Source organism: Somniosus microcephalus, chromosome 22, assembly GCF_052327205.1.
Source record: "Somniosus microcephalus isolate GS21.2 chromosome 22, FLI_Smic_1.0, whole genome shotgun sequence".
Classification (NCBI taxonomy): domain Eukaryota; kingdom Metazoa; phylum Chordata; class Chondrichthyes; order Squaliformes; family Somniosidae; genus Somniosus; species Somniosus microcephalus.
The window spans coordinates 47919877-47946480 of NC_141008.1; the positions used below are offsets into that span (position 1 = coordinate 47919877).

The window sequence follows — 26604 nt, forward strand, 5'->3', positions numbered from 1 at the left end:
GCTCCCTCAGTACCGCCCCTCCGACAGTGCGGCGCTCCCTCAGTACTGCCCCTCCGACAGTGCGGCGCTCCCTCAGTACCGCCCCTCCGACAGTGCGGCGCTCCCTCAGTACCGCCCCTCCGACAGTGCGGCGCTCCCTCAGTACTGCCCCTCCGACAGTGCGGCGCTCCCTCAGTACCGCCCCTCCGACAGTGCGATGCTCCCTCAGCACTGCCCCTCCGACAGTGCGGCACTCCCTCAGCACTGCACTAGAGTGTCAGCCTGGCTTATATCTCTGGAGTGGGACTGGAACCCACAACCTTTTGACAATCTACGGACTTTGAAACCCAAGTTTGTCGTCTCCGAATCAGTCCTGCCTTCTCCTTTACCCTTGCAGCCTCATGGCTTCCTGCACGGTGACCCTCGACCTTAAATCTGGGCTTCTCAATAGTGTAAGAAAAGATTCACTGAAATCAATCAAGTGCAACGAGTAAATTAGATTTAATAGATCAACAATGAACACAAGCTAAGTTCTCAATTACATTTCAAAACCTTTTTTTCTTAAAAATGACAGATTTGTAGAAACGTTTAGATCCGGGTGGGATGGCCTAGTGGTTCCTGTTTTGCACCATCGACCCCGAGATCGTGCGTTCAAACCCCACTATGGTACGGAGTGATAATTGAGCCCAATAAATCTGGTGGTTTTGCCTCGCGCCGTGGATGGAGTGCTGGTAAAAACTGGCTCCCTGTTGTCCTTCAGGAGAGGGAGTCTGGCCAAATGTGACTCCAGTCCCAAGTTATGTGGTTGCCTCTAAACTGCCCTCAGGGGCAATTAGAGACGGGCAATAAATGCGGACTTGCCGGTGTCACCCGTGCCCCAAGACAATTCCTGCTCACACTGACGACTGACAGAGCCCAAGAATCAGCCAGTCAGTACAGACATCGAGAGAGTTCCACGCAGTGAAGTTAAGATGTCTCAAAACTTGGTTAGACCACACTCGGCCAGTTCTAGTCTCCATGTTAAAGAAAGCATATGAGGCACTGGGGAAGGTGCAAAACAGATTCACAAGGATGATACCAGAACTGAGAGGTTATAACGATCAGGAAAGATTGAACAGGCTGGGGCTCGTTTCTCTAGAAGAGAAGGCTGAGGGGTGACCTGATAGAGGTCTTTAAGATTATGAAGGGGTTCGATAGGGTAGACATAGAGAAAATATTTCCACTTGTGGGGGAGACCAGAACTAGGGGCCATAAATATAAGAGAGTCACTAATAAATCCAATGGGGAATTCAGGAGAAACTTCTTTACCCAGAGAGTGGTGAGAATGTGGAACTCACTACCACAGGGAGTGGTTGAGGCGAATAGTATAGATACATTTAAGGGGAAGCTGGATAAACACCTGAGGGAGAAAGAAATAGAAGGAGATGGTGATGGGGTGAGATGAAGAGGGGAGGGAGGACCAGTTGGGCCGAATGGCCGGTTTCTGTGCTGTGCATCCTGTGTAATTCTATGAATGAATTCATGCTCCAGTTAAGAATCGGATTCTGTGCAGATGCACCGTTCCAGTGAATCATTCCCATTGATCCCTGGACTATAACTTCCCAGCAAACCAGGGACTGTCAGGATTAGGGGTTTCCAACCCTGCAGGATTGGGCTGGAGTCTCCAGGGATTGAAGATTAATCTCCAGGACACGGCTGGGAGCAGCACACGGGAGCGAGAAATCATCGGGACATTGAACAAATGGTTTTTTTCTTTTCTTTGAATGCTTTTGTTTACTTGTTATAACAATATTGGCGATGGGGAACAAATGCTGTTTGACTGAGAGTCAAGAATCATCCAATCGGGTGATCCAATGAGTCTGCTCGCTTTCCGATTGGCCGCAGGAAGGCGGGACATCGGGAGGATTGACGTGTCGGGCGACCAATGCCGGGAGCGTGGGGGGCGGGGCACAATGAGGATTGACGTGTCGGGTGACCAATGCTGGGAGCGTGGGGGGTGGGGCACAATGAGGATTGACGTGTCGGGGGACCAATGCTGGGAGCGTGGGGGGCGGGGCACAATGAGGATTGACGTGTCGGGGGACCAATGCTGGGAGCGTGGGGGGTGGGGCACAATGAGGATTGACGTGTCGGGTGACCAATGCCGGGAGCGTGGGGGCGGGGCACAATGAGGATTGACGTGTCGGGCGACCAATGCCGGGAGCGTGGGGGGCGGGGCACAATGAGGATTGACGTGTCGGAGGACCAATGCCGGGAGCGTGGGGGGCGGGGCACAATGAGGATTGACGTGTCGGGTGACCAATGCTGGGAGCGTGGGGCACAATAAGGATTGATGTGTCGGGGGACCAATGCTGGGAGCGTGGGGGGCGGGGCACAATGAGGATTGATGTGTCGGGCGACCAATGCCGGGAGCGTGGGGGGCGGGGCACAATGAGGATTGACGTGTCGGAGGACCAATGCCGGGAGCGTGGGGGGTGGGGCACAATGAGGATTGACGTGTCGGGTGACCAATGCCGGGAGCGTGGGGGCGGGGCACAATGAGGATTGACGTGTCGGGCGACCAATGCCGGGAGCGTGGGGGGTGGGGAACAATGAGGATTGACGTGTCGGGGGACCAATGCTGGGAGCGTGGGGGGCGGGGCACAATGAGGATTGACGTGTCGGGCGACCAATGCCGGGAGCGTGGGGGGCGGGGCACAATGAGGATTGACGTGTCGGGTGACCAATGCCGGGAGCGTGGGGGGCGGGGCACAATGAGGATTGACGTGTCGGGGGACCAATGCTGGGAGCATGGGGGGCGGGGCACAATGAGGATTGACGTGTCGGGGGACCAATGCTGGGAGCGTGGGGGGCGGGGCACAATGAGGATTGACGTGTCGGGGGACCAATGCTGGGAGCGTGGGGGGCGGGGCACAATGAGGATTGATGTGTCGGGCGACCAATGCCGGGAGCGTGGGGGGTGGGGCACAATGAGGATTGATGTGTCGGGGGACCAATGCTGGGAGCGTGGGGGGTGGGGCACAATGAGGATTGACGTGTCGGGGGACCAATGCTGGGAGCGTGGGGGGTGGGGCACAATGAGGATTGACGTGTCGGGGGACCAATGCCGGGAGCGTGGGGGGCGGGGCACAATGAGGATTGACGTGTCGGGTGACCAATGCCGGGAGCGTGGGGCGGGGCACGAGGATTGACGTGTCGGAGGACCAATGCTGGGAGCGTGGGGGGCGGGGCACAATGAGGATTGACGTGTCGGGCGACCAATGCTGGGAGCGTGGGGGGCGGGGCACAATGAGGATTGACGTGTCGGGCGACCAATGCTGGGAGCGTGGGGGCGGGGCACAATGAGGATTGACGTGTCGGGGGACCAATGCCGGGAGCGTGGGCGGTGGGGCACAATGAGGATTGACGTGTCGGGTGACCAATGCCGGGAGCGTGGGGGCGGGGCACGAGGATTGATGTGTCGGGTGACCAATGCTGGGAGCGTGGGGGGCGGGGCACAATGAGGATTGACGTGTCGGGCGACCAATGCCGGGAGCGTGGGGGCGGGGCACAATGAGGATTGACGTGTCGGGGGACCAATGCCGGGAGCGTGGGGGGCGGGGCACAATGAGGATTGACGTGTCGGGCGACCAATGCCGGGAGCGTGGGGCACAATGAGGATTGACGTGTCGGGCGACCAATGCCGGGAGCGTGGGGCACAATGAGGATTGACGTGTCGGGGGACCAATGCCGGGAGCGTGGGGGGCGGGGCACAATAAGGATTGATGTGTCGGGCGACCAATGCCGGGAGCGTGGGGGGCGGGGCACAATAAGGATTGATGTGTCGGGTGACCAATGCCGGGAGCGTGGGGCGGGGCACAATGAGGATTGACGTGTCGGGGGACCAATGCTGGGAGCGTGGGGGGTGGGGCACAATGAGGATTGACGTGTCGGGGGACCAATGCTGGGAGCGTGGGGGCGGGGCACAATGAGGATTGACGTGTCGGGGGACCAATGCTGGGAGCGTGGGGGCGGGGCACAATGAGGATTGACGTGTCGGGGGACCAATGCTGGGAGCGTGGGGGGCGGGGCACAATGAGGATTGACGTGTCGGGGGACCAATGCTGGGAGCGTGGGGGGCGGGGCACAATGAGGATTGACGTGTCGGGGGACCAATGCCGGGAGCGTGGGGGGCGGGGCACAATAAGGATTGATGTGTCGGGCGACCAATGCCGGGAGCGTGGGGGGCGGGGCACAATGAGGATTGACGTGTCGGGGGACCAATGCCGGGAGCGTGGGGGGTGGGGCACAATGAGGATTGACGTGTCGGGTGACCAATGCCGGGAGCGTGGGGGGTGGGGCAAAATGAGGATTGACGTATCGGGCGACCAATGCCGGGAGCGTGGGGGGCGGGGCACAATGAGGATTGACGTGTCGGGGGACCAATGCCGGGAGCGTGGGGGGCGGGGCACAATAAGGATTGATGTGTCGGGCGACCAATGCCGGGAGCGTGGGGGGTGGGGCACAATGAGGATTGACGTGTCGGGGGACCAATGCCGGGAGCGTGGGGGGTGGGGCACAATGAGGATTGACGTATCGGGCGACCAATGCCGGGAGCGGGGCACAATGAGGATTGACGTATCGGGCGACCAATGGCGGGAGCGTGGGGGCGGGGCACAATGAGGATTGACGTGTCGGGGGACCAATGCCGGGAGCGTGGGGGCGGGGCACAATGAGGATTGACGTGTCGGGGGACCAATGGCAGGATTATGGGGGCGGGACGGCTAGAAGCTGGAGGTCAGGAGACAAAACCTCCAGGAATGCATCCAATCAGAGTTGGCGAGTCTGGCGAGGGCGGATGGCAGGCCGGTGATAGGCAGCGTCGATGCCAATGCCACTAACCGGTCTCACGCAGGGGCTTTGAACTCAGCTTTTAGCAGCTGAACCCAGAGCTGGCTGTAGGGGTGAACGAGGCTCGTTGGCTGATTCCTGCCATCGACCATGGCCTTCCTCTCCTTGGCCCATGTCAGGAACCCTCCCTCCAGGTTATAAACTTTCAACGAGGTGAGGAAATTCTGGCCGGAATCTCTGGCCAAAAAGTTGCGGAGTTTCTGTGCCAGCTGTGAGGCGTGGAATCCGACGGTACAGTAACACACCACAGCTTTATCACCACCACCACCTGCAAGACAGGACGGAGCATGGGAGAGGGTGGAATGGACACCGGAACACTCGCCAACACCTCCTCCCCAACACACACACACACCCACCCACCCCCCAACACACACACAAACCCCCCACCCACTCCCCAACACACCCCCCCACCCACTCCCCAACACACACACAAACCCCCCACCCACTCCCCAACACACACACAAACCCCCCACCCACTCCCCAACACACACAAACCCCCCACCCACTCCCCAACACACCCCCCCACCCACTCCCCAACACACACAAACCCCCCACCCACTCCCCAACACACACACACCCCCCACCCACTCCCCAACACACACACACCCCCCACCCACTCCCCAACACACACCCCCTCCCTCCCCAACACACACACCCACCCCCTCCCCAACACACACACAAACCCCCCACCCACTCCCCAACACACACACAAACCCCCCACCCACTCCCCAACACACACACAAACCCCCCACCCACTCCCCAACACACCCCCCCTCCCTCCCCAACACACCCCCCCCTCCCTCCCTCCCTAACACACAAACCCCCTCCCTCCCCAACACCCCCCCACCCACTCCCCAACACACACACACACACACACCCCCACTCCCCAACACACACATCTCATTTCACTTATGGTCATCCAAACCCTATGGAACCCGTACCCCAGTGAGAGTCACTGGGTGTGGAACCCGTACCCCAGTGAGAGTCAGCGTCTGTGGAACCCGTACCCCATGAGAGTCAGTGTCTGTGTAACCCGTACCCCGGTGAGAGTCAGTGTCTGTGGAACCCGTACCCCGGTGAGAGTCAGTGTCTGTGGAACCCGTACTCCAGTGAGAGTCAGTGTGTGTGGAACCCGTACCCCAGTGAGAGTCAGTGTCTGTGGAACCCGTACCCCAGTGAGAGTCAGTGTGTGTGGAACCCGTACCCCAGTGAGAGTCAGTGTCTGTGGAACCCGTACCCCAGTGAGAGTCAGTGCCTGGACAGCCCCGAGTCCCATCACCTCACGTCACTCACGGCTCCACCGCCTCAGTCCCATTTCTACTGGACGTCCCGTTCAGAGTCTGGGCTGTTTGTTGCACTTTAACCGTTTCCCAGGGCGGGTCCTGGGTGGTGATGTCCTGTCCAGACAGCAGAGGGGTCCAGTGATTAACAGGAACATGGGGGCGGGGGCGGGGTCAGACTGTCCCTACCTGCCAGGCCCAGCTCCTCCACCACACGCTCCATGTTGGTGGTTTCTGGGTCAATGCGAACTGCTCCTTCCAAGTGACTGACCTCATATTCGGCCGGACTCCGAGTGTCCTGGAACAACAGGGAGACATTCGTCTTTATGTTTCTTTGCCTGTGGCGCAGCAACTCGTACTGACCCCGCATTCTGTAACCGACTACAGCGCCTTCACTGCGGGAAGAGTGAGCGGATCTTCAGCAGTGACTGCTGGAGAGTTCCGGGAGGGGAGTGGAGATGGAGAGGTGGGCCCGGAGAGAGGGAAGAGACAGGGAAAAGCAGAGAGTGGGGGTGTGGCAAGGGTTTGCAGATGGTGCCACCAATGTTGGAGTGAATGGATGGTTGACGAGGCAAAGTAGGCCCACGGTTGGGTGCACGAGCAGTGGACTGAAGAGGTAGAGAGGGCGGAGGCCAGGGAGAATCTGAGGATGTGGACAGAATGTGATCTTCTGGACTGGTTTCGATCGCCCGAGGGGGCGGTGAGGAATTTTTCAGACTATTATTTCCCCCTTATTGGCCCGGAGGTTTTTTGCCTCTCCCAGATGACATGACTGCAGGAGTGGGGGGGGCGAGGAATGTGGGAAGCGTTTAGTCGTGATGCTCTGGCCATCACGGTGCAGGGCCAGCTTGATGGGCCAGCTGGTCTCTTCCTGCCCGTCATTTTCATCCGCTCTTATTTTCATCGAATAGATCCTCTCTCAATGTTCAGAACTTGAGGGAACACAAGCCAAGACCCTGTCGCCGATTTCCCCCCCGCCCGCCACCGCCCCCTTCGCCACCCTACACCAGCACTATCCCACTACCAGGGGCCCTCGGAGAAAGCGCCAAGTGAAGACTGACTCCAGCCCGCCCGCCATAACCAGCGACTCCGGGGACTTTCAGTTAATCAGCAGCGGCCTGAGGCGGGGGCCTTTCCGAACTCTGTTGGCCAGTGAATAGTTCACAATGTTGGGGGTAGAGATGAGCACTGGCAACTGAATAACCCCGGAATCCCGGCTGAGGGTCCCACAGGGGGCCGAAGACTGAAGACCTTTGCGGACCATCGCTCCAGCCTGGATTTTACTGGGTGGGGCCGGGGAACTAAACCGTTTTAAGGTAAACTGATTAGCCCTGCGCTCAATCAGCAGGTGGAAGTGACGGCGGAGACTCAGCAAATCTTTATCACCAGCAGCAACGACAAGGCTTGAGTGTTTCACAATTAAATTCCACAATGTTCCATTGGAGGTTAAAGTGCATTCCCCTCTCCCCACGTGCCCTGTGTAAAGTTACACTGAGGACAATCTCTCCGCCACCCCAAGGGCAGCCCGTCCTTTAACGTGTCTCCTCCCGTCTCACACCGAGAGCGTGGCTGCCCTCGCAGTCAGCAGGAAGGTCAGACCCCGACGTCTGAGCGATTCCACCCCTAGTCGAACAGCTGCTACCCAACGAGCCCCCCCTCCCCCGAATGGGAATGTCGGCCGGGAGTCACTCACCACCAGCAGCACCCGCTCCCGATTCTCCTTCACCAGCTGCTCCACCGCATCCGAACAAACGTTCTCCACCGTGGGGAACCGATGCCGGATCCACTCAGTCACCGGCTCCATCGCCTGGTCAGTCACCGGTTCCATCTCCCGGCTGGTTATCGGTTCAGTCTCCCGGTCACCAGCTCCGTCTCCCGGTCGGTCAGAGTTATTCACAGGGCCGAATGTGAAATATTGGGGAATACGCCCACTTCTCACCTTCCCGGTCTGTCGGAGCTGAATCAGCCACCCAGCTCTGGTCTATGACTAACCGGGAGCTCACTGGGCATTTCACAATAAGAGTACGGGCTCAATGTGGCTGGAAAGAACGAACTTGCATTTCTATAGCGCCTTTCCTGACCTCAGGACCTCCCAGAGCGCTTCACAGCCAATGAACTATTTTTGAAGTGTAATCACTGTTGTAATGTAGGAAACGCGACAGCCAATTTGCACACAGCAAGCTCCCACAAACAGCAATGTGATAATGACCAGATCATCTGTTTTAGTTATGTTGGTTGAGGGATAAATATTGACCACAGGACACCGGGGAGAACTCCCCTGCTCTTCTTCGAAATAGTGGCCGTGAGATCTTTTATTCAGTACATACTGCTGAGGGCATAGTGGTTAGCACTGTTGCCTCACAGCGCCAGGGACCCGGGTTCGAATCCGGCCTCGGGCGACTGTCTGTGTGGAGTTTGCACATTCTCCCCGTGTTTGCGTGGATTTACTCCGGGTGCTCCGGTTTCCTCCCACAGTCCAAAGATGTGCAGGTTAGGTTGATTGGCTATGATAAATTGACCCTTAGTGTTAGGGGGATTAAATACGTGGGGTTACGGGGATAGGGTGGGATATGTGTTGGTGTAGGGGTTACGGGGATCGGGTGGGATATGTGTCGGTGCAGGCTCGATGGGCCGAAATGGCCTCTATCTGCACTGTGGGGTTTCTGTGATTCCTCTGGGGAGTACAGCCAGAGCCAAGCCTACGGCACCACGGGTGGGAGGGCAATAGTGGTAGGGGACTCGATAGTCTCGCCAGGCGTTTCTGCGGCTGCAGACGTGACTCCAGGATGGTATGTTGCCTCCCTGGATCCAGGGTCAAAGATGTGGCTGCAGAACATTCTGAGGGGGGAGGGTGAACAGCCAGAGGTCATGGTCCATATCGGTACCGACATAGGCAGAAAGAGGGATGAGGTCCTGCAGGCAGATTTTAGGGAGCTAGGAAAGAGAGTACAAAGCAGGACCTCAAAGGTTCCGGTGCCACGCGCGAGTATAGAAATAGGCGGATAGAGCAGATGAATGCGTGTCTGGAGAGATGGTGCAGGAGGGAGGGCTTTAGATTTCTGGGGCATTGGGACCGGTTCTGGGAGCGGTGGGATCTGTAAAGGCTGGACGGGTTGCACCTCAAGAGAGCCGGTACCAAAATCCTCACGGGGAGGTTTGCTAGTTCTGCTGGGAAGGGTTTAAACTAAGTTGGCAGGGGGATGGGCACTGGGATGTTGCATTAGAAATGAGAAACAGAGGGCACAAAGGATTGGGAGAGGCAGAGAGCACTAAAGTAAGAAATAGTAAGGTATTAGGTGGGGTCAAACAAAGAGAGAACACAGGGTGGTCTAAGATAGGTTTACAGTGTATGTATGTGAATGCACGAAGCGGAGTAAACAAGGTAAGTGAGCTGCAGGCACAAATAGCCACATGGGAATATGATGCTGTGGCAATAACTGAGACTTGGCTCAAAAAAAGGCAGGATTGGGTATTAAATATTCCTGGATATAAGGTGTTCAGGAAAGATAGGAGGTGGTGTGGCAGTATTGGTTAAGGAGAATATTACAGTGCTGGAGAGAGAGGATGTCCTGGAGGGGTCAAGGACAGAATCTATATGGCTAGAGTTAAGAAATAGAGGTGCCATTACACTATTGGGTGTATTCTATAGACCACCAACTAGTGGGAAAATATGGAGGAGCAAATTTTCAGAGAAATTACAGAGAAATGCAAGAACAATAGAGTAGTGATAATGGGGGACTTCAACTATCCTAATATAGACTAGGATAGTAATAGTGTAAAAGGCAGAGAAGGGGATGTATTTCTGAAGTGTGTTCAGTAGAACTTTCTTGATCAGCATGTTTCTGGCCCAACGAGGGAAGAGGCATTGTTGGATCTCGCTCTGGGGAATGAGGTAGGCCAAGTGGAGCGAGCGTCAGTAGGTGAACATTTAGGGAACAGTGATCATTGTATCATAAGGTTTAGATTAGCTATGGAAAAGGACAGGGAGCAATCTAGAGTAAAAATACTTAATTGGAGGAAGGCCAATTTCAGTGGGATGAGAACGGATCTGGCCCGGGTAAACTGGAATCAAAGATTGGCAGGCAAAACTGTAATGGAACAATGGGCTGCCTTTAAAGAGGAAATAGTTCAGATACAGTCGAGGTACATTCGAGGAAAGGTAGGGCAACTAAAGCCAGAGCTCCCTGGATGACAAAAGAGATAGAGAGTAAGATGAAGCAGAAAAGAGCACGTATGACAGATGTCAGATCAAGAATACATCTGAGAATCAGGCTATATATAGAAAGTTCAGAGGGGAAGTGAAAAAGAAAATAAGAGGGGCAGAGTGGGTATGGGAATAGAATGGCAGCTAACATAAAAGGTAATCTAAAAGTCATCTATAGGCATATAAATAGTAAACGGGTAGTAAGAGGAGAAGTGGGACTGATTAAGGACCAAAAAGGAGACCTAAGCATGGAGGCAGAGGGCATGGCTGAGGTACTAAATGAGTACTTTGCATCTGTCTTCACAGAGGAAGAGGATGCTGCCATAGACATAGTGAAGAAGGAGGTAGAGGAGATACTGAATGGGATAAAAATTGATAAAGGAGGTACTAGAGAGGCTGGCTGTACTTAAAGTAGATAAGTTACCAGGACCAGATGGGATGCATCCTAGGATGCCGAGGGAAGTTAAGGAAGAAATCGCGGCGGTACTGGCCATAATCTTCCAATCCTCCTTAGAAACAGGGGTGGTGCCAGAGGACTGGAGAATTGCAAATGTTACACCCTTGTTCAAAAAAGGGTGTAAGGATAAACCCAGCAACTGCAGGCTAGTCAGTTTAACCTCGGTAGTGGGGAAGCTTTTAGAAACAGTAATCAGGGACAACATTAACAGTCACTTGGACAAGTGTGGATTAATTAAGGAAAGCCAGTACGGATTTGTTAAAGGCAAATCATGTTTAACCAACTTGATCGAGTTTTTTGATGAGGTAACAGAGAGGGTTGATGAGGGCAATGCGGTTGACGTGGTGTACATGGATTTCCAAAAGGTGTTCGACAAAGTGCCACAAAATAGGCTTGCCAGCAAAGTTGAAGCCCATGGAATAAAAGGGACAGTGGCGGCATGGATACGGAATTGGCTAAGTGACAGGAAACAGAGAGCAGTGGTGAACGGTTGTTTTTCGGACTGGAGGAGGGTATACAGTGGTGTTCCCCAGGGGTCGGTTCTAGGACCACTGATTTTCTTGATATACATTAATGACTTGGATGTGGGGGTACAGGGCACGATTTCAAAATTTGCAAATGACATAAAATTTGGAAGTACAGTGAACAGTGAGGAGGATAGTGATAGACTTCAGGAAGACATAGACAGGCTGGTGAAATGGGCGGACACGTGGCAGATGAAACTTAACGCAGAAAAATGCGAAGTGATACATTTTCATAGAAAGAATGAGGAGAGGAAATATACAATTCTAAAGGGGGTGCATGAACAGAGAGACCTAGGGGTATAAGGGCACAAATCGTTGAAGGTGGCAGGGCAGGTTGAGAAAGCAGTTAAAAAAGCTTACGGGATCCTGAGCTTCATGTATACAAAAGCAAAGAAGTTATGATGAACCTTTATAAAACACTGGTTCGGCCTCAACTGGAGTACTGTGTCCAATTCCCGGCTCTGCACTTTAGGAAGGATGTGAAGGCCTTAGAGAAGGTGCAGAAAAGATTTACGAGAATGATTCCAGGAATGAGGGACTTCAGTTACGTTGATAGACTGGAGAAGCTGGGGTTGTTCTCCTTGGAGCAGAGAAGATTGAGAGGAGATTTGATAGAGGCGTTCAAAATCATGAGGGGTCTGGACAGAGTAGAGAGAAACTGTTCCCATTGGCGGAAGGGTCGAGAACCAGAGGACACAGATTTAAGGTGATTGGCAAAAGAACCAAAGGCGACATGAGGAAAAACTTTTTTACGCAGCGAGTGGTTAGGATCTGGAATGCACTGCCTGATAGGGCGGTGGAGGCAGATTCAATCACGGCTTTCAAAAGGGAATTGGATAAGTAACTGAAGGAAAAAAAAATCTGCAAGGCTCCGGGGAAAGGGCGGGGGAGTAGGACTAGCTGAAGTGCTCTTGCAGAGAGCCGGCACGGGCTCGACGGGCCGAAAGGCTGCCTTCTGTGCTGTAACCATTCTAAGATTCTATACTGCCCCTCCGACAGTGCGGCACTCCCTCAGTACTGCACTGGGAGCGTTAGCCTGGATTTCTGTGCTCAGGTCTCTGGAGTGGGACTTGAACCCACAACCTTCTGACCCAGAGGCGAGAGTGCTACCCACTGAGCCACGGCCGACACCATTTAAAAAGGCAGAGTTGGGCTCGAGCCCACAACCTTCTAGTCAAAAGCTGGGCCACGGTAGAAAGCAGAGGCCCATTGTTCTCTCATTTGTTCACGGTGAATTTGAACAGATTTTCATCAGCAAAACGCACCCAAGAACTCCCGCTCACTCAGTTCAACAAACTCAGGCTTGTACCTCGGGTATAAAGTTTGCAAAACTGATTCTGGCCTCGAGCATCCCGGATTTTAATCACGCCACCATTGGTGGCCGTGCCTTTAACTGCCAAGGTCTTAAGCTCTGGAATTCCCTCCCTAAACCTCTCCTCCTTTAAGACGCTCCTTTAAACCGACCTCTTTGACCAAGCTTTTAGTCACCTGTCCCAATATCTCCTTATGTGGCTCGCTGTCAAATTTGATTTGATAATCGCTCCTGTGAAGAGCCTTGGGACGTTTTATTATGTTGAAGGTGCTATATAAATGCAAGCTGTTGTTGTAGTGGTCTCACTCCACTTCACCTTCACTCTGGCCACAGCAGAATGGGAAACCTATTAAACTTCATTTAATCTTTCACATGTCAATGAACGGATCGTCCCATCTGCTGATACCCAGCATTAAAATTCAACTCCCGTTCGAGTCCCCGCAGTCGTGCTTGGGGCTCCATTTTCCCTGCACAGAGGGTGATGCAGAGACGGCAGTATAACTTGGGTCTGCTCGCCCCCCCCAACGCCTTTCTAAACAGGTACCAGCCTCACACCAGTCCAGTATGTATGTTTACATCGTGCGCACATATACACCACACTCCAGAGGTCAGTTTAAAACAGTAATTAAAAGGAAACAGAAATCCAGTCTCTGATCTGCAGCCTGAAACTTCCAATTGCCCTCTGATTGGCTACGATTCCCGGGATTTGCTGATTGACAGCAATGACCTTAAAGGCACAGGCCAAGGTTCGCAGCTAAACATCACAACCTGAGCTGCAGACTGGAGACTACCCAGGAACAGGACATCAGCTACAACTTGTATTTATATAGTGCCAGTAACATGGCAAAGCGTCCCAAGGTGCTTCCTTCTTCTTCTTCGGCAGTCCCTCGGAGCCGAGGATGACTTGCTTCCACATTAAAAATATGAGTTCTCAGGTGACTGAGGAGTCCAATGCGGGACCTACAGTCTCTGTCACAGGTGGGGCAGACGGTGGTTGAAGGGGCGGGTGGGTGGGGTGCTTGGGTTGACGTGCGCTCCTTGCGCTGCCTGCACTTGGCTTCCGCTTGCTCCCGGTGAAGAGACTAGAGGTGTTCGGCACCTTCCCGGATGCTTCTTCTCCACTTTGTGTGGTCTTGGGCCAGGGATTCCCAGATATCGGTGGGGATGTTACACTTTTTCAAGGAGGCTTTGAGGGTGTCCTTGAAGCGTTTCCTCTGCCCACCTGGGGCTCTCTTGCCGTGCCGGAGCTCCGAGTAGAGCGCTTGTTTTGGGAGTCTCGTATCGGGCATGCGGACAATGTGACCCGTCCATCAGAGCTGATCGAGCGTGGTCAAAGCTTCGATGCTGGGAATGTTGGCCTGGGCAAGAACACGGACGTTGGTGCTTCTATCCTGCCAATGAATTTGCAGGATCTTGCGGAGGCAGCGTTGGTGGTACCTCTCCAGTGCTTTGAGGTGCCTGCTGTACATGCTCCATGTCTCTGAGGCATACAGGAGGGCGGGTATCACTGCTGCTCTGTAGACCATGAGCTTAGTGCCGGGTTTGAGGTCCTGGTCTTCAAACACTCTCTTCCTCAGGCGACCGAAGGCTGCACTGGCACACTGAAGGCAGTGTTGGACTTCGTCGTCGACGTCTGCCCTTGTTGACAGTAGGCTCCCGAGGTATGGAAAGTGGTCCATGTTGTCCAAAGCCTTGTCGTGGATTTTGATCATCGGGGGGGGGGGGCAGTACTGTGTGGCGGAGGCAGGTCGGTAGAGGACCTTTGTCTTACGGATGTTTAGTGTAAGGCCCATGCTCTCGTACGCTTCAGTGAAGGTGCTGATGATGGTTTGGAGTTCGACCTCCGAGTGAGCGCCAAGATGCTTCACAGGAGCGTTATCAGGCAAAGTTTGACACCAAGCCAAATAAAGAGATATTAGGAGGGGTGAGAGGTAAGTTTTAAGAAGTGTCTTAAAAGGAGAGATTTAGGGAGGGAATTCCAGAGCTCGGGGCCGAGGCAGCTGAAGGTACGGCCACCAATGGTGGAACGATTAAAATCAGGGATGCGCAAGAGGCCAGAATTGGCGGAGTTACATTGTAATGCTGGGCCAGAATTGGAGGATCGCAGAGATCGTGGGGGGTTGTAGGGCTGGAGGGGGTTACAGAGATAGGGAGGGACGAGGTCATGGAGGGATTTGAAAACAAGAATGAGAATTTTTTAAATAATCAGGGCGTTGCTTAACTGGGAACCAATGTAGGTCAGCGAGCACAGGGGTGATGGGTGAACGGGACTTGATGCGAGTTAGGACACGGGCAGCAGAGTTTTGGATGAGCTGAAGTTTATAGCGAACATAAGAAATAGGAGCAAGAGTTGGCCATTCAGCACCTCGAGCCTGCTCCGCCATTCAATAAGATCATGGCTGATCTTCTACCTCAACTCCACTTTCCTGCCCGATCCCCAGATCACTTGGAGGGTGGGGGATGGGAGGCCGGCCAGGAGTGCGATGGAATAGTCACGTCTAGAGGTAACAAAGGCATGGATGAGGGTTTCAGCAGATGAGCTGAGGCAGGGGCGGAGTCGGACAATGTTACGGAGGTGGAAGTAGGCGGTCTTGGCGATGGTGCGGATGTGTGGCCGGAAGCTCATCGAGTAGTTAAATAAAGCACAAAGTTCCTGTAAACTCAACCGCCTCTTACCCAAGTGAGGGGCCGGTGCTGGATTCCACTATCTGCCCCATGCTGTTTAACAGGTGCACCATTCACTTACCACAGCAAGGACAGTCAGGTCCATCACTGGGACTTTTTGGGCAATAAAGTGCTGGCTTTGCTAGTGATGCACACGTCCCATGAACAAATTAAAAAATAACACACAAGATTGAAATTTTCCCCAGACAATTCTATTGGTAGATACGCCGGTAAATTATTCTCAAACACAATTTATTTTAAAAAACTACAACGGATGTTTTACAGAGCAGCCCATCGCAAACATAACTTCAACCCACTCTCGGTCAGAGAGTGTTGTCACTGGGGAATTCGGTTTATCAGTACTAACACACCAACAAAAACCATTCCCCTTCAGCCAATACCCTTCAAACTACTCCCACCAGTACTGTACACCGGTGTTAGTGACAGACCTGTGCCCACCAGTACTGTACCCGTGTTACACAGCGACAGACCTGTACCCACCAGTACTGTACCCCAGTGTTACACAGCGACAGACCTGTACCCACCAGTACTGTACCCCAGTGTTACACAGCGACAGACCTGTACCCACCAGTACTGTACCCGTTTTATACAGTGACAGACCTGTCCCCACCAGTACTGTACCCCAGTATTATAGTGACAGACCTGTACCACCAGTACTGTACCCCAGTGTTATACAGTGACAGACCTGTCCCCACCAGTACTGTACCCCAGTGTTATACAGTGACAGACCTGTCCCCACCAGTACTGTACCCCAGTGTTATACAGTGACAGACCTGTCCCCACCAGTACTGTACCCCAGTGTTATACAGTGACAGACCTGTCCCCACCAGTACTGTACCCCAGTGTTATACAGTGACAGACCTGTCCCCACCAGTACTGTACCCCAGTGTTATACAGTGACAGACCTGTCCCCACCAGTACTGTACCCCAGTGTTATACAGTGACAGACCTGTCCCCACCAGTACTGTACCCCAGTGTTATACAGTGACAGACCTGTACCCACCAGTACTGTACCCCAGTGTTATACAGCTCTAAGTGCTCTTTGCAGACTCTGTGCAGGTTTGGAAGGACAGTATGGGGGTTTTTGCTGGGTATAGTCCTCACACACCTACTGTTACACTTCAGTGACAACACTGCGTTATACTCCGCGCTAGTCCCAGATACAAATGTCTAACTATCCCTGGGCTGCCGACTCAGTAACCTTGCACAAGTCTCTGGAAGGAAATGCGTTCCGCCATATTCATGTAAACTTTCGGGAAGGAGTCCAGCTGAATTTGGTGGCTGCTGCGGTCATGGAGGTGGCTGCACCGTTGCCATGCTACCAACAGCCAGTCCAGGCCTGTGGAGGGGGCGTGGAGACCAGCGCAGATTGCCGCCGGGCGAGCTCCCCACAATCGCTTTGGAACTCTGACGTGGTCCATGAAAGGTAAATGTCTGGAGGGTCCTTCGCCACCCAGACCCTTCTCAGGAAGCGTCCATTTATTCTACTCTCGGGGAGGGGCAGTCCTCCCACATTCCGCCAGGAGTCCCTTTCCCCGTCTCCGAGGGGCGGATCCTCACTTGCTGGACGTGTTGTTGTGCTGTTGCTGCTCGGCCAGGGCTTGCTGCAGCCGCACCCGCTTCCTGGAGTAATGCTGCCAGTGCAGCAGCTGCTGCTCGTCGATGAACTTGGCGCACTGCGCGTTGACCAGCTCCTTGCGGAAATGCTCGTACTGCAGCAGCTCGAGCATGTGGAGGCACTGGGGGTACCTGGGGCAGAGAGAGAGAGGGTGAGAGAGAGAGAGAGGGAGAGAGAGAGAGAGAGAGAGAGAGAGAGAGAGAGGGAGGGAGGGAGGGAGGGAGGGTGGGTGGGTGGGTGAGAGAGAGACGGGGAGAGAGGGGCTGAGAGAGAGGGAGAGTGGGAGAGAAAGAGAGAGAGGGTGGGTGAGAGAGAGCGAGCGAGAGCGAGAAGGTGGGTGAGAGAGAGACATGCAGAGAGGGGGGCTGAGAGAGAGGGAGAGAGGGGGGCTGAGAGAGAGAGGCTGAGAGAGAGGGAGAGCGAGAGGGTGGGTGAGAGAGAGAGAGGGGCTAGGGCGAGAGAGAGGGGGGGGCGAGAGAGCGAGACATGGGGAGAGGGGGGCTGAGAGAGAGGGAGACTGAGAAAGAGCGCAAGAGGGAGAGAAAGAGAGAGCGAGAGAGAGGGGGCGGGGAAGAAAGCATGTGGAGGCTTTGGGACAGTGTAGAGGGAGCTTTACTCTGTATCTAACCCGTGCTGTACCTGCCCTGGGAGTGTTTGATGGGACAGTGTAGCGGGAGCTTTACTCTGTATCTAAACCGTGCTGTCCCTGCCCTGGGAGTGTTTGACGGGACAGTGTAGAGGGAGCTTTACTCGGTATCTAACCCGTGCTGTACCTACCCTGGGAGTGTTTGATGGGACAGTGTAGAGGGAGCTTTACTCTGTATCTAACCTGTGCTGTACCTGCCCTGGGAGTGTTTGATGGGACAGTGTAGAGGGAGCTTTACTCTGTATCTAACCCCGTGCTGTACCTGCCCTGGGAGTGTTTGATGGGACAGTGTAGAGGGAGCTTTACTCTCTATCTAACCCGTGCTGTACCTGCCCTGGGAGTGTTTGATGGGACAGTGTAGAGGGAGCTTTACTCTGTATCTAACCCTGCTGAAGGGTGGCCATGATCCAACTGAATGGTGGAACAGGCTCGAGGGGCTGAATGCCCTTCTCCTGTTCCCATGTTCCTTCCAGTGGGACACCGAGTGAATTTTACCCCAGCGGAGGGCAAATGCCTGCAGGAGGAGGGGAGAATATTGAGGGGGCGGGGTGGGGGCGTGGAAAGGTACCCGGGGCCACCGGATAATGATCCTGTGATAGAGGCTGGTGGGGACACTGCACCCATCGTCCTCCCACCGCCCAGAGGAGCCCACACAGGTCGGGCACTTACTTCAGGTACTTGGCATATTGCGGCTCCTTCCAGTACAGTAGATACTTGAAGTAATTGACAAATGTTCGGTCTCTGAAGTACCCTCGCTGCGCCAGGACTGGGGCACCGGAAAAGGAAAAAAGAATTTGATTTTACACCAGTGCCAACGTTACCCAGGCAGCGATAGACAGACGGATTGAAAACTCTTAACCGAGGCCCTGCCTCCCCAACCCAGGGGGCACTGCCCAATGTTCCCTTCGAGGGGCTGCACGGCTCATTAAAGGGCCGTGTGGCTCCCTCAAAATTCCACGCATGCTGGTGAGCCGGCTGCACGGGAGCTCCAGTGCGCCACGCGAATTCCCAGCTTCAAGGGAACACAGCCGCTGTCCCTCACTGGAGGCACCGCCACCTCTAACCTGGGGTGGCGGGGCACCGTGATAGCGGCAAATGGGACACTGATGTTCCTTCCCCCCCTCCCCGAGGGGAGCTGGAAATGCGGCTCTGCTCATCGCCATCTGCAAGCAGAGCTGGGCTGCTTCTTATAACCAGAGTCCAGAGCTTGCAGTCAGCAACACAGTAGGGCCCATTGCCTCCTGCACTGCCCCACCTCACCCAGGGTGCAAGTCTGGTTACTCCATCACGGGCTCTCCCCCGCCCCACCCAGGGTTCATGTCAAGTTGATTTATCATGGACACTCCCCCTCAACGTTCCCTCTAAGGTGCACAGCAGTGTGGCGAGATCCCGCACAGGCCGCTCACCAGCGCTGCCGCTGGAAGAGATACGGCGCACGCGCGGCCGCCCAGCAAAGTAAAAGGGCCCGCGCAGGAAAATAAAACTGGCGGGAACATTGCTCTCCCTGTAAGCCAGCTGTAGTATTACTGATCGTCTCAGAGAGGCACGAGGGAGAGAGATGCCGGTTTGTGGATAAAATGGAGATCAGCATTGCCGCCACCACCACGGCAAACAGCAGCTTGAAGGTTCGCGGGAGGGTGCTGTGGGTACTTACAGTTCAAGTAGTTTGGGTTCGCCAGACACTGAACGAACTCCAGCTCCATCTGGAATCGAATCTTCGACTGTTCCTCTAAACCCAGGGAGGGAGGGAGCGAGAGAGCGGGAAGGAGGAAGGAGAAGAAAAGTAGAAATTAATTTGAATGCAGAGCGATACTTGTTGGCTGTAGGCATAACTCTAATTGTGAGTGGATGAAGGAAAGCACTGCAGTCGATACCGCCCCGCTGCATCAGGCTCGCCATCACGCCAGTTACAAGTGGCAGAGGGTCGAGATGTGGAAACCAGTTCATTTATTAGAACTTATAAAGAAAGACTTGCATTTCTACAGCACCTTTCACGATCTCAGGACGTCCCAAAGCGCTTCACAGCCAATGAATTACTTTTGAAGTGTCGTCACTGTTGTAATGTAGGAAACGCGGCAGCTAATTTGCGCACAGCAAGCTCAACAGTGCAATGTACTAGGGACAAGTGATTCCACCATGGGATGACAATTCACAAAGAGGGCCAACCGACAGAGGGAGGATCACATCTCCTCCATCAATACATTCTGAAAGTTCCTCTGATTGGCCTAGTTTGGAGAGTAATTTAACCCACTGTGGGATTTAATCATATGGACAATGACGACACCGACCAGCGAGCAGGGTAGACCCACCTCCCTCCCGTGCACAAGCAGCGCTCTTCTGTGCTCTGACCAGGAAGGTCCCAGCTTCAATTCTCAGTCTAGGCTCAGTTAGCTGAGACAGGGACCTCAAATTGGTCTTAAAAGTCAGAAAATGCTGGAAATACTCAGCAGGTCAGGCACCATCTGTGGAGAGAGAAACAGAGTTAATGTAAAGGTCGATGACCTTGAAAGAAGGTCATCGACCCAAAACTCTTTCTTTCTCCACAGATGCTGCCTGACCTGCTGAGTATTTCCAGCATTTTGTTTTTATTTCAGATTTCCAGCATCCGCAGTGTTTATCTTTTGTATTGGTCTTAAAGTCCCTGTTTAGGGAAGCGGAAATCAGCCAGGGTTCCCTGTGCTGCAAGCTCTGATGGTGAGTGTGTGGACGTCAGGTGAAGACAGGATCAGGCTTGTGATGACTTCCATGGCCAAATATGCTACTGACATTGCCCGGGCTCACATAAAGAATGGCCACTGATGGGGGGATGGGGCGGGATTATCAGCGAGCATCCAGGGCCAATGGAACCTATACACACGGGTTAGATTGTGAGCAGCGATTACATAAACTAGGCTTGTATTCCCTGGAATATAGAAGGTTAAGGGGAGATTGATAGATTTTTTTCTAGCAAAGGGCAACTGTCCTTGGCCTCCTACACTGTTCCAATGAAGCTCAACGTAAGCTCGAGGAACAGCACCTCATCTTTCAATTCGGCACTTTACAGCCTTCTGGACTCAATACAGAACTCAACAATTTTAGACCATAACCTCTGCCCCCATTTTTCCCAGATGGCAGCTGCTGATGATTCTGCCATTCCCATTTACACCTCCTCTAGACCCATCCTTTGTTTCTTTACTTGTCCCATTCACCTTTCACTTCGCACCATCATCCCTTGTCATTTACTCTCTTATTTTCGACCCTATCACAGACCTTCCCTTTTGTTCTTTCCTCCCCTCCCCCTTTCCCTGCCCCTCTACTTGCTTAAAATCTGTTGCATCTCTAACTTTTTCCAGTTCTGACGAAAGGTCACAGACCTGAAATGTTGAATCGGTTTCTCTCTCCAGAGATGCTGCCTGACTTGCTGAGTATTTACAGCATTTTCTGTTTATATTTCAAATTTCCAGCATCTGCAGTGTTTTGCTTTTGTATTAAGGGATATGGAGCCATGGTGGGTGAATGGGGTTCGGACAGAGATCGGCCATGATCGCACTGAATGGCTGGGGAACAGGAGGCCATAGTCAAAAGAAAGGCTTGCATTTGTATAGCACCTTTCACAACCACCGGACGTCCCAAAGCGCTTTACAGTTGATTAAGTACTTTTTAAAGTGTAGTTGCTATTGTAGGAAATGCTGCAGCCAATTTGCGCACAGCAAGATCCCACAAACAGCAATGTGATAATGACCAGATAATCTGTTTTATTGATGTTGTTCAGGGTTAAATGTAGGCCACAGGATACAAGGACGAGCTCCCCTGCGCTTCTTCAAATAGTGGCCATGGCATCCTTTACGCCCAACTGAGAGAGCAGACGGGGCCTCGGTTTAACGTCTCATTCGAAACATGGCCCCTCCGACAGTGCGGCGCTCCCTCAGTACTGCACTGGAGGGTCAGCCTGGATTTTGTGCTCGAGTCTCTGGAGTGGGGTCTTGAACCCACGATCTCTGACTCAGTGGTGAGAGGGGGGAAGCTGCCCACTCAAACACTGGTTGACTCGGAGTCAGCAGCTCCAGGCCGGGGAGGGTTGACCACCAGCAGCGTTTCCCCCAGCCAGCCCCTCACTTCCGCCCCGCAGACGGTCACCTGATTTCCGCTTCCGGTTACCTGTCTCCATGGCGGTTGGGGCAGCCGCCATTGTTACTTTCCTCCGCCGCCGAATCTCTCACCCGAAGCGGTACGGTGCGCGCAGCCGCTTCGACTAACCACGACTGGTGGCAGTGTTGACCGGTACACTGGTTCGCAGCGCACTCTAACTAGTCTAACTAGTGGAACTGATATAACGAATCGGCCGCTAGCGTCGGCACTACCTCCGCCCTGCGCCCGCAACCGGTGGAACTGACGCTGCTCCAAGCTGCGGCTGGAGGCGGTGCTGCCCCCTGGGTTGGAGGAGCAGCGCCGCGGTACTGCAGCCGCTTGGGCTGGAGGAGGCGGTGCTACCTCCTGGGCTGGAGGAGCAGCGCCGCGGTACTGCAGCCGCCTGGGCTGGAGGAGGCGGTGCTGCCTCCTGGGCTGGAGGAGCAGCGCCGCGGTACTGCAGCCGCCTGGGCTGGAGGAGGCGGTGCTGCCCCCTGGGCTGGAGGAGCAGCGCCGCGGTACTGCAGCCGCCTGGGCTGAAGGAGCAGGACAGGGGTAGTGCAAGCAAGGGGGCAACTGGCATTAGCAATGTATTTTAGGGGGAGCTCATAAAAACATTTAGACACAGAAAGCAATAATGACTCTCCTCAAATAAACAGACTTGGGTACATATTTATAGGAGTTAGATTAGTTCAGGGTAGCACTGGTTTTGGCAGTGAATATACTGGACTCTAGTGCTACGTGTTCAGGTTTCAGCCGTGGCTCAGTGGGCAGCACGCTCTCTCGCCTCTGAGTCATGAAGGTTGTGGGTTCAAGTCCCACTCCAGAGACTTGAGCACAAAAGCCAGGGCAGACACTCCCAGTTCAGTACTGAGGGAGTGTCGCACTGTCAGAGAGGCAGTACTGAGGGAGCGCCGCAATGTCAGAGGGGCAGTACTGAGGGGGCGCCGCACTGTCGGAGGGGCAGTACTGAGGGAGTGCTGCACTGTCGGAGGGGCAGTACTGAGGGAGTGCTGCACTGTCGGAGGGACAGTACTGAGGGAGCGCCGCACTGTCGGAGGGGCAGTACTGAGGGAGCGCCGCACTGTCGGAGGGGCAGTACTGAGGGAGCGCCGCACTGTCGGAGAGGCAGTACTGAGGAAGTGCCACACTGTCGAGGGGGCAGTACTGAGGGAGCGCTGCACTGTCGGAGGGGCAGTACTGAGGGAGTGCCGCACTATTGGAGGGGCAGTACTGAGGGAGTGCTGCATTGTCAGAGGGGCCGTCTTTCAGATGAGACGCTAAACCAGGGCCCCGTCTGCCCTCTCAGGTGGACATAAAAGATTTGCACTATCTTGGCCAATATCTTGGCCCCTTGGCATACAAACCGCTCATCAAAAGAGAGAGAACATCAATGAGAGCAGTGAAAGTATGGCCAGAGGGGGCAGTATCGGAGCTTCAGGATTGCTTCGAACGCACTGATTGGGGCATGTTTGCCCACAATGACATCGAGGAATACGCATCCACAGTGCTATTCTACATCAACAGCTGCGTCGAGGTCGTCACGACCCACAAAAATATCAGGTCATACCCCAACCAGAAACCCTGGATGAACGGAGAGGTCCGCTCACTGTTGAAAGCACGCGACGCAGCATTTAAATCTGGCGACGCGGCGGCTTACAGAGCAGCTAGGACCAACCTAAAAAAGGGTATCAGGACTGCCAAATGGAAACAGACACTGCGGATAGAGGATCACTTCCGCAACAACTCGGACCCCCGGCGCATGTGGCAAGGCATCCAGGCCATCACTGACTACAAGGGCAAAAACACCAGTCCCCCGGTCAGCGACGCCTCCCTTCCGGAGGAGCTTAACAACTTCTACGCTCGCTTCGACAGGGACAACAAGGAGCCGGCTACCAAAGCCTTGCCACCCCCGGAAGACCAGGTGCTCACTCTGTCGACCTCCGACGTAAGGGGCGCTTTACGCAGAGTGAACACACGAAAGGCTACTGGACCGGATAGCATCCCTGGATGGGTACTCAAGGAATGTGCTGATCAGCTGGCTGATGTCTTCACCGCCATCTTCAACCTGTCATTGGCCCAGGCAGTAGTCCCTACATGCTTCAAGACTGCCACCATCATTCCTGTGCCTAAACAAGCGGCTGTGACGTGTCTGAACGACTATCGACCTGTCGCACTCACACCCATCATAATGAAGTGTTTCGAGAGACTGGTCTTGGCCCACATCAAAGCCAGTGTTCCTGCCTCCCTTGACCAACACCAGTTTGCCTATCGGGCAAACAGATCAACGGAGGATGCAATCACTACTGCTCTACACTCGGCACTGAATCACCTAGATGGTAAGGAGACCTACATCAGAATGTTGTTTATAGACTACAGCTCAGCATTCAACACTATCGTCCCCAACAAGCTGGCCACCAAACTCCAAACTCTTGGCCTGAACACTTCCCTCTGCAACTGGACCCTGGACTTCCTAACAAACAGACCCCAGTCTGTCAAATTAGGCAACCACACCTCCCCCCCCCTGACCCTGAACACGGGGGCCCCACAAGGATGTGTGCTGAGCCCCCTCCTCTACTCCCTCTTCATCCACGACTGTGTGGCTGTTAATGGTTCCAACACCATCATCAAGTTTGCAGATGACACCACAGTAGTAGGCCAGATCACCAACAACGATGAGTCAGCCTACAGGGAGGAGGTCCAGCATCTCGTGAAGTGGTGCGCCGACAACAACCTGGCCCTTAACACCAAGAAAACAAAGGAAATAATCGTGGACTTCAGGAAGTCCAAAGGCGGAAGTCACACCCCCATCCACATCAATGGGGCGGAGGTGGAAATGGTGGCCAGCTTTAAGTTCCTCGGAGTCCACATCACGGAAGACCTCTCCTGGTCCCTCAACACCTCCTCTCTGGTGAAGAAGGCCCAGCAGCGCCTATATTTCTTGAGGAGGCTGAAGGGATGTAATCTGTCACCCCCGATCCTCTCTAACTTCTACCGCTGCACTATAGAGAGCATCCTGACAAACTGTATCACGGTATGGTACGGCAGCTGTAGCTCCCATGACCGGAAAGCCCTGCAGCGGGTAGTCAAAACTGCCCAACGCATTACCGGCACCCGGCTACCGACCATAGAACATATATATCAGAAACGCTGCCTACGGAGGGCACGGTCCATCACCAAAGACCCTACCCACCCCAGCCACAGTCTGTTCGCCCTCCTACCATCTGGAAGACGCTACAGATGCATTCGCACCCGTACGACCAGATTTAGGAACAGCTTCTTTCCCAGGGCTGTCATCCTACTGAACTCCACAAATAAACACTAAAGCCTGCACATCTGCCGATGCACTTTATTATGGTCATATTTATGCTAATATATATGTACAAATGTATGTTGAAATGTTTAAGTGTCCTAATCCAAATTGTACACTCTCGGGAGCCGCAAGCCTACATTTCGTTGTACTGCACTTGTGCACTAACAATGACAATAAAAGTTGATTTGATTTGATTTGATTTATCTACACTTCAGAAAATTGGCTGAGAAGTGCTCTGGGACATCCTGAGGTTATGAAAGACGCTATAGAAATGCAAGATCCTTCTTTTCGAGGAAGTACTTGTGAATGGGACAGGAGAGTCTGGGGCCCTGGAGTCGTGCGGGAGGAGGTGTTTGCACAGGAAGGTGGCAGGCGAATGGCCGCTGGAAGCATGGGTGGCTGAAAAGTGAACCAGGGTATCGTGGGGGGGGGGAGGAGCGGTCCCTCTGGAAAGTGGCGAGGGGAGGAGAGCACAAAACGTGTTTGGTGATGGGATCCTGCTGTAGGTGATGTGCTGAATGTGGAGGATTGGGAGGGCCTGGGGGGAGGACTGTGTCATGGTCGTGAGATGGGGAGCGGGGGGGGGAGGTTGAGGGAGAAGCTCAGGAAATGGGACAGACAGACAGAGTGACCACAGACACAGTCGAAGGCCCTCTTGACTACAGCAGAGGGAAATCCTCGGCTGAGGAAGACAAGAGTTCATTTCAGAAGCTCTGGTGTGTGAGGCATTTTTGAATTGTGAAGCCGGAGCCACACCTGAAACATGACCGCCTCTGTTTCTCTCCACAGGTGCTGCCTGACCCGTTGAACGGTTCCCACACTTTCAGTTTCTGTCTCTGGAGTTCCCTCACTCTCCAATACACCCCTTGGACCAAGCTTTTGCTCACGCCTCCTGATATCTCCCCTCTGGTTTGGTGTCTGTTGTTGATTCGGCCTCTGCCAAGCACCTTGGGACGTTCTTTGACATTAAAGGTGCGGTATAAAATGCAGGCTCTTGTTTCACACTTCCAACAAATAACTTGCTAGTTTTAACCGTGTTTGTTTCTTGGGCACCTCGGAATCTCACGCCAAGGGTTCTGCTGCGACCAGTTACCGCTCCCGTCATGCGACTCTCTCAGTCGTTTTACAAATACTGAATCCGTTGGGTCCGGCCCGGAATGAATCTCCTTTTCAAAACAGGGACGCTGATTGTGAAACCAGCTCTTATTTTTATCGCTCCCGTTGCATTCAACAAGTAAGGCCAAGGGTGGCTCTTTCAGAGCGGGGCTGAGCTGATGTGGAGAGGCCGAGCGTTGTGTTGGGAGCTCTCCAGGGGACGATCTCTTGCTTCAGCCTCCCGACTCCCGTGCAGCACCTGCCCAGATTACATTTCCTCTGCCACTGATTTGCCGCTTGCATATTTTATCTTGTTGCTATCTCGGCCCCTGCTGCCTGCTCGGACTAGGCTGCAGTGCAATGTTTAATGTATCTCTAGATTCTGAGTCAATTATTTGCTGAGAAACTGCCCTGTACTTTAATTCGGTTTTGCTTTGCGGAGTGCCAGTGACCGTGTACATACTTCTCCCGCAACCTCGCCGTCCTATTGGACC

At 53.9% G+C, this 26604-nt stretch overlaps 3 protein-coding genes across 8 annotated transcripts in view; 1 reads left to right on the forward strand and 2 right to left on the reverse strand.

The window, feature by feature from the left end:
- Window positions 1–4643: 4643 nt before the first annotated feature.
- On the reverse strand, window positions 4644–8203 carry LOC147102268 (uncharacterized). The gene is made up of 3 exons (XM_085964650.1): window positions 7843–8203; window positions 6339–6447; window positions 4644–5137 (listed from the first exon to the last, which is right to left on the reverse strand). Exons 1-3 carry the CDS (start codon window positions 7975–7977, stop codon window positions 4866–4868), a joined length of 516 nt encoding a protein of 171 aa, XP_085820776.1. The 5' UTR covers window positions 7978–8203; the 3' UTR covers window positions 4644–4865.
- The window catches only part of LOC147102269 (uncharacterized), a 30553-nt gene continuing 11359 nt past the window's right edge, over window positions 7411–26604 (forward strand). Inside the window, exons 1-2 of one of the 4 annotated variants that reach the window (XM_085964655.1) lie at window positions 7411–7465; window positions 25805–25987. The gene's annotated coding sequence lies outside the window, so the exon portion shown is untranslated. Of the gene's footprint in view, window positions 7466–21717; window positions 21856–25804; window positions 25988–26604 lie in introns of those variants that run through there. The other 3 variants (XM_085964654.1, XM_085964653.1, XM_085964651.1) reach the window with 3 other exon arrangements.
- On the reverse strand, window positions 15546–21854 carry med31 (mediator complex subunit 31). Of its 3 annotated transcripts, XR_015073240.1 has the most exons (5): window positions 21712–21799; window positions 19250–19324; window positions 18265–18361; window positions 15802–17080; window positions 15546–15759 (listed from the first exon to the last, which is right to left on the reverse strand). XR_015073240.1 is itself a non-coding variant. In XM_085964657.1 (4 exons), exons 1-4 carry the CDS (start codon window positions 21761–21763, stop codon window positions 16888–16890), a joined length of 396 nt encoding a protein of 131 aa, XP_085820783.1. In that variant the 5' UTR covers window positions 21764–21854; the 3' UTR covers window positions 15546–16887. The 3 variants fall into 3 exon arrangements, 2 of the variants coding, with proteins under 2 accessions (XP_085820783.1, XP_085820782.1); XM_085964657.1 differs by having other exon boundaries at window positions 15546–17080; window positions 21733–21854; XM_085964656.1 differs by having other exon boundaries at window positions 15546–17080.

Excerpts from the sequence above, each read along its gene's own strand:
- med31 (XM_085964656.1), bottom strand. The coding sequence starts at position 21,763 with ATGGCGGCTGCCCCAACCGCCATGGAGACAGGTAACCGGAAGCGGAAA. Across the intron at positions 19,325-21,711 it reads TAACCGGAAGCGGAAATCAG|AGGAACAGTCGAAGATTCGA; the intron begins GTGACCGTCTGC and ends CCCTGGGTTTAG. Across the intron at positions 17,081-18,264 it reads CAATATGCCAAGTACCTGAA|GTACCCCCAGTGCCTCCACA; the intron begins GTAAGTGCCCGA and ends TCTCTGCCCCAG.
- LOC147102268 (XM_085964650.1), bottom strand. The coding sequence starts at position 7,977 with ATGGAACCGGTGACTGACCAGGCGATGGAGCCGGTGACTGAGTGGATC. Across the intron at positions 6,448-7,842 it reads GGGAGCGGGTGCTGCTGGTG|GACACTCGGAGTCCGGCCGA; the intron begins GTGAGTGACTCC and ends CTGTTGTTCCAG. Across the intron at positions 5,138-6,338 it reads GGAGGAGCTGGGCCTGGCAG|GTGGTGGTGGTGATAAAGCT; the intron begins GTAGGGACAGTC and ends CCTGTCTTGCAG.